The sequence below is a fragment of the Ipomoea nil genome, unplaced genomic scaffold, assembly GCF_001879475.1.
Source record: "Ipomoea nil cultivar Tokyo-kokei standard unplaced genomic scaffold, Asagao_1.1 scaffold2647, whole genome shotgun sequence".
Lineage (NCBI taxonomy): Eukaryota > Viridiplantae > Streptophyta > Magnoliopsida > Solanales > Convolvulaceae > Ipomoea > Ipomoea nil.
Window position 1 is genome coordinate 4,341,338 of NW_017619075.1, and position 10,606 is coordinate 4,351,943.

Below are 10,606 nucleotides of genomic sequence, written 5' to 3' on the forward strand. Positions count from 1 at the left end.
AAAAAATAAAAATAAACGAACCAGATTACATCTTACCATCTCACCAAAATATGGGTCTCATTGGATCCAATATCTATATATTACATATGTTTACAACATTTTTTTTGAGAGGTACAACAACATTTATTTTTATTTACCAAAAATTGTGATTATATTATAGTAACAGTCTAACAGATCATAATTTATAAAACTAACACTTTAACAATTAAAAATTAAAGGAATAAGGGCTAAATAGGGCAATCAATTACACACCAAACTGCAATTGCACCATCGAACTAAAAAAGAATGTAAACTCATACAATTCAACCCAAAATGACTTGTTTACCTGAAAACATGTTAACATGGGCGGTTATCGAATGTAAAAATATATATATTTTTAATAATTTAAATAAAAAAATTAAATAATAAAAAAAAAACTCCTTCTCTGCCGAAAGACTTACAAATGAGTTTTTATTTTTATTTTTATTTAAAATTATTTATAAAAATAATTTTAAATTCGGTAACCGCTATGTCAACATGTTTCCAGATAAACAGATCAATTTAAATTAAATTGCATGAGTTTATATTATTTAGAGACCTAATTGTATTCTTTTTTTAGTTTAAGGACTCAATTGCATACACTTAAGTGGCATATTTGACCATTTTCAGCCCTCAAATCCCTAATCCCTAAATCTTAACATCTAAAATTCCTAAATTAAATCCCCTATTCTTATGTGAAAATCTTTAACATCTAAAATCCCTAAATTAAATTCCCTATTCTTAAGTATCAGTCTCTATCACTCACTCACGACCAATCCAGCAGTCTCTGTCATTCCTCCAAGTTGCAAACTCAGCCAAAGTGACGATCGACGACTCCCTGCGGATTCGACGGTCGACGACGAAGCCAAGCCCCAAGGCTGACGGCGAAGCTAGCAGCCGCCGCCGCCGCCTCCCGCCCTCCCCTGCGAGTCTGCGACGAAGCCGACAGACGACGACGAAACAAGCAGAAGACGACGAAGCTGCCTCCCTCCCTCCCCTGCGAATCTTCGAATCTGGGTATGTCTTCGTCATTGAGTTAATTGACTGATTCTACATTGTGAAGGCTTGAAATCTGAGTACGGATGGAGTGACTGACGAGGCCTTGACATGGCCGTGTCAAGGCATTGTGTTCTATCATTGATAACAAATTGATGCATTCAGTTGATTATTCTGCCTCTTTGTAAAATTTCTATTTTCGTATAAATTGCTGGACATATTAAAAGTACGAATTTTAAGATTGAAGCGTAATAATGGGAGCTGGAAAAGACATGCTACATACTAAGTAGGTTAAATATGTTAGGCACTCATATTACATAAAGCGGAATTAATTTCTGAAGGGGGAAATTGCCTCCAGTTCCATTCCATTGTTTTTGTATCATCATTAAAGTCCATTCCAGTTTTCTTGGAGTCTCAAGTCCTTGTTTTTTTGGAGTTACCTAATAGTCTTATGCTCTTTTGTTTGAATATTGGTGATGGTTTCATTTACTTTCTCATAAATTTTTTTTTTTTTGGTAACCTTAGTTTCAGTTATTTAAGGTGCAAGGTTAGGCTTGATTCAAGAAATGATCTTGTAATAATACATCAGTATTTGTGTAATATTGTATCATATTGTGGCTATAATTGTGCATAATTAGTGTCCAAAATTGGGAACTAAACATCATTAGTGCAGAGAGAACTTATTTAGATGGAGAGGTTGAAATGATGTATTTTTGCGAAGCTTTTGTGCGTTATATTTTGTATTGCCTCACTGGTGATTGTGCAATATGATAGTATTGCCTCACTGAAAATTCCAAAGTGACTGTAATACTGTATAGGAATTGGCATTTTTTTTAGCATTGTAAGTATGGATGAACTCTTACTGTTTATGTCTGATATACTAGGAAGGCAGGAACTATTAACAATATTGGATTGGATTACCTTATTTGAAGAAGTTTTTGCTTTGTTTTTGTTTTTGGATTGGACCTTTTGCAATGTGTGCTCATTCTATTATGTTTGAATGATGAATCATTTGACCCAGTAAGTGAGAGTTCCCTCAACTTTGCTAATAAAATTTTGCTATGAAACTTAGTACTACCAACTTTATGGTTGCTATGATCTAATGCATGCAAGTACTACCAACTTTATGGTTGCTACAAAAGAGAGTTCTTCAACATGAGAAATGATCTAATGTATTTTGATTGTGATATCTAATATTGTGCATATTTTTGCAAATAGGACAGGTCTTTCTTTGATTTGAAGTTTTGAACTGCCTATCTTGGAAGAAGAATCTTGAAATGTACAAGGACCACTATTGTTGTAGTTGATGTGAACTTATTTTGAGTACTTTGAACTTTGATTATTTGAATTTTGGAGTTTGTTTTTTTTTTTTTTTTTTTTAAATAGTTTTTATGGTTTGAACATAAATTTTATATTTTACTTTGGAGTTTGGACTTTAAAATTTATCAAGTTGTTATTTATGTATGGAGACAACAATTTATATTATTAATTGAAGCATGAAGTTAAATAGGTCAAACTCGAGCTTGAAAGTTCGAGCTGTCTGACTCGAACTTCGAGCCCAATTTGAGCCAATTGAGTTGATCTCCGACTTGAGCTCGAGCCACCATATATTTATCGAGCTCGAGCTCGGCTTTGCTTGTTTGCAGGCCTAGTTGAGTATAATTTGCCCCCAACTTACATTTTCCTCTCTCTACGGCTCTACTGTCAGTACCGTCTTTCTCCGAACTAAATATTTTCTTCTCCATCATGTATTCTTGGCCAGGGATTTTTATACCTTTCAGCCACAAATCTATAGCTGTTAAACCAACTCAGGAACTATAGATCAGTAGTAAAACACTTTTTTCTTTGTTCTACATTTCAACAGTGTGCCGTGGTTTGGATGCTATCAGCTTAGGATTTCTGAGCTTCAAGTTAAACGTAAGTTTAATTTTTGTAAAATTTCTTCTATTCCTACAAATCTGCTTTGGTTGGGTTTCTTGTGTTCCAGAATAAACAAAATAAAAGTTCCAGCCTTTAATAATTATATAATGCATTCGAAATAATGAATTTTACTGTACATATAATGAACTATGGAAGTATGGATTCATGCGCAGCTTTGCAATCAAGGCAGTTCATGCGTGGTTTTTTTCAGATTTACTTTGATTATATTTGTTTCTCATTTTGGGAAGTGTTTTTTGGGTGGGGAATTGTCACTTTCTATTTTTGACAGGCTTCTTTGTTTTTATATATGTATAGATTAGGAATTGCCAGGTCTTATAAACTCGAAAACTACAATGAACTGCAAGCCAGAAGGGAAATTCAGATAAAGAAGAAGAAGAGAAGGTGGATTAACGGGTTGGCTGTGCGTCTGTAGAAATTGAGTAATGGTGGTGGCATCGGGAGGCCATTCCTTTGCCAAGGAAATGGCCATACGGAAGCGGGTTGCCAATATGTATGTTTCATTCTCTTTCCTAAAACCCTAACCCTTTCTTGACACTCATATACACCTATTCTATCTATAAATTAAAGTGATGCACGCATGTACCTGACGCCCCTGTTCTTATAGTTGAAAGATTTGAGCTTGATCGGAGGAATGTTTCTGTATATTCTGAATACTGTATTGTTTTGATGTCATTTTTATGGCTGAAGAATAGTAATTAAATCTAATTTCTATTTGTTAACATTCCTCAATAATTTGTCCCTGAAAAACTGAGGCTTATTTATTATTTTTTTTTATAATTTTATTTAGCTTGCTGGCATGGCCTTGGTTAAATATAAGATTATTCAAAATAACACAGCTTAGATTGCTAATGAACCCTCCTCCTTCCACTGTAACCCCTTCTTCTAATAGGTATATTAACTGCTCACTGCTCTTTATGATTGCACTATGTGCTTATTAAACTATGCAGATATAACAAAAGAGAAGATGATTTTCCATCATTACGGGAATACAATGATTATTTGGAGGAAGTAGAGAATATGAGTAAGTTTATGTACTTATAATCACTAGAGTTCAAAGTCTTAGTGTGTAATGATATTATCTTGTGTGCAGTATGTGATTTGGTTGAAGGAATAGATGTTCCTGCTATTGAGGCAAGGATTGCTGAATACCAAAAAGAAAATGCAGAACAAATCATGATTGCTCAAGCTCGTAAGGTACATACACTACCTGCTATTTAAGTGTATGTATGTTGTGGTGTCCCTTCTGGTACTCATGCAGATTTTCCCGTGGTAAAATAGGCTGAGGAGTTAGCAGCAGCCTTAAGTAAGGAACCTGCACGAAATGATGGTGATACGGTGAGTTCATCTTGTAGCACATAATTTGAAATATTTTCTTTATTTATTTTGTCTTTGTTAATGCATTCTCAACATTTTGCTGTTTGTTTCATTATATGCCTATGCCTAGATAGCGGTTTAATTTTAGAATAACTGGACAGTATATGGCCAATACACTAAACGATCTTTAGCTTTCTTAGCCTCTTATTATATGGCTCGCTTTGTGATCTCCAAGTACTTTAAGTAGTGCTATGCTGTTTTTTCCCTCCCAAATTTAGTACTTGGTGCTAATTGATAAATTTTGACGGCCCATGAAGAACCCATACACATTTATATTTCAATTAGCACTAAATGCACAAGTATACTAATTTTGTTCCATAAGGCTATATTTAAGCACGGAAATTCTCATAAAAATTCAATTACCTAAACATTTGATGCACAAGAAAAATCTTCAACATAAAAGTATATTATTGAGTGTATTGAGTTTGAGTATTTAATTGGAGTTTTTTATAAAGTTGGGCCTTATGGGCTATGGCTGTTTCATAAATAGTTAGAGGGCCTATTTGTGACCCTTTTCCCTAATAATAATTGAGTACTCTTACACATTTAACCATACTTATGTGATGTTCCTTGTATACTACATGAGAACTGCAGCAGCTTTACTAAAGGTATTTAGGTAACTTAGATACCAAAAGGTATGAAACACTGGTCTTTGCCAACTCTTTACGACTGTACATTCTTACAAAGTTGCACTACGAAGTAAAAGAATTTAACATTTTGCATTTCTCTGCCCTCAGTAAGAATTCTTGGTATACTTATACTCACTTAACCGGGGCTTAGAATCCCCTTGAGCCCTTGAGGAGGTTGTTTGCCATGTCTTGTTTACAAACATTATGAGCACAGATCAGTTCTTAGTAACATATGTGGTGTGGATATAAATTATAAATAGACAATACAGGCTTTTATTACCCTAGGAACAAAGGTGATGACTATGCGGCTAACAATTCTGCCTTAAAATTCCTTAAATAGTTTTGGGATATGGGACAACATTGCCCTGCTACCCCTTCTCCAATTGCATATCCAATAGTACATGGATGCTTGATGGGGATTAATCGAGGAGAGGCACTCTTTTTTCCTCCAGTGAGTTGAGTAAATGCCTCTCCTCTCACACCGATCCCATTGTCATTCTTATTTGTAGCTCAAGTAGGGAAGTCAATGGGTCAATGACAGTGTACATTCACCTTAACCAACACAATTACTCAATCGGTCTTTGCTGCATTGCAATTAGTATGTCTGCTCTGTTGTGCACCTTCTTACATTCTTGATTTACACAAGACAATTGTTCATGTCTTTGCTACATGATAGAGTTAATTTCATCTGCTCCACCTTGCTCCTTCTTTGCAGCTTAAATGCACTTATTTATAGATAATATAATATATGCATTTGCAGTAAATTTTTTACCTATATTAGATACATTTAAAATCAATATGGGAACTAATAATTAGTTTATTTATAAGCAATATGATAAGCTCTCAAACTACATTTTTTTTTTTGGTTAGACCACGAGGGGTCCTGAGCAAGCCCTAACTGTAGGAGGCACCTTTAAGCCCGTACCATACTCATACTAATACCTGTTTGCACCGAGCCGGCCCAATTAAGGGGCAAAGTGCTGGCCAAATTGATTTTTCCATACGAGAGGGTGTTCGAACTCCCGGCCTCTCTTAAGGGACAAGAGTGCACGGCCACTCACACCAACCAAGCTGGTTACTCTCAAACTACATTGACTTACTGAAATAATCACCTGAGGGGTCATTTGGCTATGGTGGACTCACTATCCCCAAGTTGTGAAGTTGCATCTCTTGGGAGATTTAATCTCACATAATAGGGGGAGGTTTTGTCAATTTGACCCCAACCCCCCCTGCCAACAACACATTCACTCCCACCTCTAAGTCTCTAACTCTCTCTCTATGGGATTGACAATTTTGGAAAATTTTATTATTGTTAAATTGTCTCATCATGAGTTCTCTGAATCAAATATAGTATTGTGTCATATGCCACTGTTTATGAACCAAGCATAGTACTGATAATCCAGTCCCATCCAATTCCATATTTTATCCAATCTTATAGTCCCACACAATCCCAAGCTCAAAATCCCCTCCGTAAGCTGTCATTAGAACCATCAGGCTCTTAGGGCATCCTCAATAGTGAGGATCTTGGTGTAGTTTTTGAGGAGTTTTTGGAGGTGTGATTAGGAAAGAGAAATGAGTGAAAAGGGAAAAAAGAAAAGGAAAAATAAAAAACAAAATAAAAAACTGACCCAAAATCCGTGCAAAACCCCCCAAAACCCCTGACAAAACCCACAAATGAGCAGGACTACCCCAACCCTCTCTCTCCTCTCTCCTCCACATACCCTTTTTTTTCTTAATTCTTGTGCAAAATCCCCTTGTTGGGATGCCCTTAAGAGGATAATAATTACTCCTAGAATTGACTGACTCGAAGAAAGCTTATTGGCTTTGCTTTTCTGATGTGTCTTGGATGCTCTGGCCCTGGCCTGAATCAGGGTTCAGTAGGAACAACTTGTAAGCTCATTTGGTCAAAATTTATTGTCCAAGAATTGAAATATTTATATATAATTGAGCGTCCTCATAAAGTTAACTAAGTCTGACACTCTGATGTTTGGAATTGAAGTGTTTTTGATATTGTTACTCTTGTTAAAATCACATGAAGAAATTCTTAGCAAGTTCAATAGCATGACAAATTAAGTTTGGCAAATTGAAAGAACGAACCCCAGTTTCAGCAATTTATATGTACATGTCAATGCATGCATCGAGTGTTTACTGGATTTTCATCTTCATTCAAACAGGCAGCAAACCAAAGCTCTCAAGCTGGCCCTAGTACTGTGCCGCAGGGACATTATGCTCCGGCAATTGCTGGGGGAGCTATTGGCCAACCACGCCCAACGCAACCTGTCCCAATTGGATCCACTCATGACATGTTTGGGCTAGAGGTTGAAGATGAAGAAAAACTGAGAGAACGAGCTGAAAGAGCCTCAAGGGCTGGGGGATGGAGTGTAGAAATAAGCCGGAAAAGGGCACTTGAAGAAGCTTTTGCAAGCCTTTGGGTCTGAATTTCAGCCATATACTGCCACATGTCTCGGTGCAACTTTTCAAGCGCGAAGGATGCAAGTTCTTACTGCAGCAGAGTGTAAACTACAGTATGATTTATGCCAGAAATCTAAATTGGTTATTGGGTCAGAACTGGGCAGTTGCCAAGGATTTGCTAGTATTCAGTGTCTAATGTCACAGTATCTGCAAAAAAACTTTCTCCAATGATTCTAATTATGTTTCCATATACCCAGTAAAGGATTTTATAGATTTATAAGACTCCATACTGTATTTGTTGTGCAACTCTGCATACTGTCAATTGTGTGGATACTCTTAGAACTATATAATCCAATGCTTATACTGTGGATAAAGGTTTACGTAATAGGGTGAACACTAATATAAATTCATTTTTAGGGTGTGTTTGGAAACTAGGCAAATGTTTTTTGGAAAATGGGTCATTTTTCAAAAAAAACAAAAATCATTTTCAGTGTTTGGTTGCATTTTAGAAAAATGTCTTGATGTGTTTGGTTCATTTTTTGGAAAATGAGTAGAATTGTATAATTAATCATTTTAATTATTTTATTTAAAATATAAAATATTTATAAGAGTATTAAAAATAATGTTATTTATTAATTTAAAAAAACCTCTGATTTTTCGCTGAAACTAGAGAATTGCTTTGATTTTTGGCGGAAACTAAGGTTGTACTTGTCGATGTAGCTGTGATTTGTGGAAGATGACTTCCGCTAAATTTTGGCAGAAGTCGTTTTCTTAAAAAATAGCACGGTTTCCGCTTTGACTCGAAAATGATATCTGTTGACTTCGATTTTTCAGGCTCTTCCAAACACTGGAAACTCAAAAACTGATTTTTAGAAATCATTTTTCTAGTTTCCAAACACACTCTTAGTATATTACATATTTATTTTATTTTATTCTACTATATGTTTATTTTAACTTGCAATAAACTAAAAATGAACTTGTATCAAAATATAATGAACCTACTTAAAAATGAATATATAGTGCATTCAAAATGAAATTGTAGTATACTAAAAACAACATGTATCAAGGTTGCTAGCCTCTTGGGTGTCCTCGTCTTTGATCCAAAAAAAAAAAAAAGGAATAAGGTTCAAATTGGCCACTGAACGTAACACGAAAATGCAATTAGGCCACTGAACGGAAAAAAAGTACAATTAGGCCACTGAACACACAAAAAATGTGCAATTTCACCTGGTAGCAGGTTACCCTCAATTTTAGCAGGTTACCTGCTTACGTGGTAGCTGAGTTGGCATTTTTAATAAATTTTTAATAATTTTTAATAATAATTTTTTATATTAAAAAAATAAAAACCACTGTTTTTTGTTTTTTATTTAATTTTTTTTCATTTTTTTAAAATTTATTATTAAAATTAATTATTAAAATTTATTAAAAATTCTTTAAAAATTATTAAAAATGCCAACTCAGCTGCCACGTAAGCAGGCAACCTGCTATCCGGTGAAATTGCATACGTTTGGAGAGTTCAGTGGCCTAATTGCACGTTTTTACAGCGTTCAGTGGCCTAATTGCACTTTTTTTTTTCGTTCAGTGGCCTAATTGCATTTTCAGGTTACGTTCAGTGGCCAATTTGAACCTTATTCCAAAAAAAAAAAAAAAAAAAAGGTTAACCTTTTAAGGCAAACTTGGTGGACAATGTAATTTGCATATATAGTTTTGAGTAAATACCACCTATGGTCCCTCGAGTTTGGTGGCATCGCCATCAATGGTCCCTAACTTTCGTAATTACCATCCGTCATCCTCCGAATTGTGAAAAGTTACCTTCTAGCGTCCTTCCGTTACTTCCTCCCGTCGCAGCCGTCAAAATGGAGGGTAATATTGTCATTTGACTTATACAAAAATAGTTAATACCAGCGAAGGTCCCTCGAGTTTGGTGGTTTGGCCATCTTTAGTCCCAAGTTTGGGTGCTCAAGGATGGAATTGGATATCTTAGCAAGATTCTGTTGTCAAACCAAGGTCCCTCGAGTTTAAGCACGACCTCTCAAATCGACCGTCTCCTCTGTCCACCTACGCCTCTTCATTTCCTCCGTGACTACGTTTCCCCCAACAAGCCATGCCTCATCTCCTCCGCCATCAACCACTGGCCGGCCACCACTCTCTGGCACTCTACCCAGTACCTCCTCGACGCCCTCTCCTCCTCCACCGTTTCCCTCCACCTTACCCCAACCGTCCGAGCTGACTCCGTTACCTCCCTTCCTACCTCCCCTTCTTCCCTCTGCTTCGCCTCAGCACATGTCGAATAGCTCTCTTTACCTGACGCTTTGTCAAAGGTTCTCCAATCCGACAACAGTTCCACCATCGCTTACCTGCAGCAATAGGATGCTTGCTTCCGTTCGGAGTATGAGGCTCTCGGTTCGGACTGTGAGCCCCATTTTTCCTGGGCATCCGAGGCCCTGTGATGCCTTCCTGATGCCGTGAACCTCTGGATTGGGAATGATTTGTCGGAGATATCGTTCCATAAAGATCATTATGAAAATCTATACGTCGTGACCACTGGGGAGAAGCATTTTTCTGCTTCTTCCTCCCACAGATTTCAACCGGATGTATATTAGAGAGTATCTGGCTGCTCAATACCACTATTCCCAGGTTTAAATTTCGTCTCTCATTATCATATCATAATTTATTTATTTTTTTGTGAATATATATGAATTCTGCTAATATGTAGGCAATAGCATTGAGAGAAATTGAAGAGGAGAATACTATACATTTGTAAATTTTCTTTAATATTGTATAGGAGAAGAGGGAGTTCGAGTTGGAAGTTGAGAAACCACCAACTTTCTTTAATATTGTTTGGCCAAGTTTGGGACTAAAGATGACCACCAAACTCGAGGGACCTTGGCTGGTATTAACTCTTTTCGTATAAGTCAAATGACAATATTACCCTCCATTTTGACGGCTAAGACGGGAGGAAGTAACGGAAGGACGCTAGAAGGTAACTTTTCACAACTCGAAAGATGACGAATGGTAATTACGGAAGTTAGGGACCATTGATGACGATGCCACCAAACTCGAGGGACCATAGGTGGTATTTACTCTATAGTTTTTACCTTCAAACCTAATGAGTTGTTTTCTGCATGACGTTAGGGGTTGATCTCCATTGCAAGCTATTTCATCCATTGTATATTTGTATTATAATTCTATCTTTCATGTACAATTTAATTTGCACTATTTGGGTTCATATGATT

The 10,606-nt window shown here is 36.3% G+C and overlaps 1 protein-coding gene and 1 pseudogene across 3 annotated transcripts; both read left to right on the plus strand.

Annotated features, from left to right (window-relative positions):
• The first annotated feature begins 750 nt into the window (after positions 1-750).
• LOC109154580 (CDK-activating kinase assembly factor MAT1) lies at positions 751-7,741 on the plus strand. 3 transcript variants are annotated; one of them, XM_019302363.1, is made up of 7 exons: positions 751-1,035; positions 2,879-2,931; positions 3,250-3,445; positions 3,903-3,976; positions 4,046-4,149; positions 4,234-4,290; positions 7,133-7,741. In XM_019302363.1, the coding sequence occupies exons 3-7, from the start codon at positions 3,378-3,380 to the stop codon at positions 7,394-7,396; spliced, it is 567 nt and encodes a 188-aa protein (XP_019157908.1). In that variant the 5' UTR covers positions 751-1,035; positions 2,879-2,931; positions 3,250-3,377; the 3' UTR covers positions 7,397-7,741. The 3 variants fall into 3 exon arrangements, with proteins under 3 accessions (XP_019157908.1, XP_019157909.1, XP_019157910.1); XM_019302364.1 differs by having other exon boundaries at positions 3,255-3,445; XM_019302365.1 differs by lacking the exon at positions 2,879-2,931.
• Positions 7,449-10,185, plus strand: LOC109154454 (annotated as a pseudogene).
• The last annotated feature ends 421 nt before the right edge of the window (positions 10,186-10,606 follow it).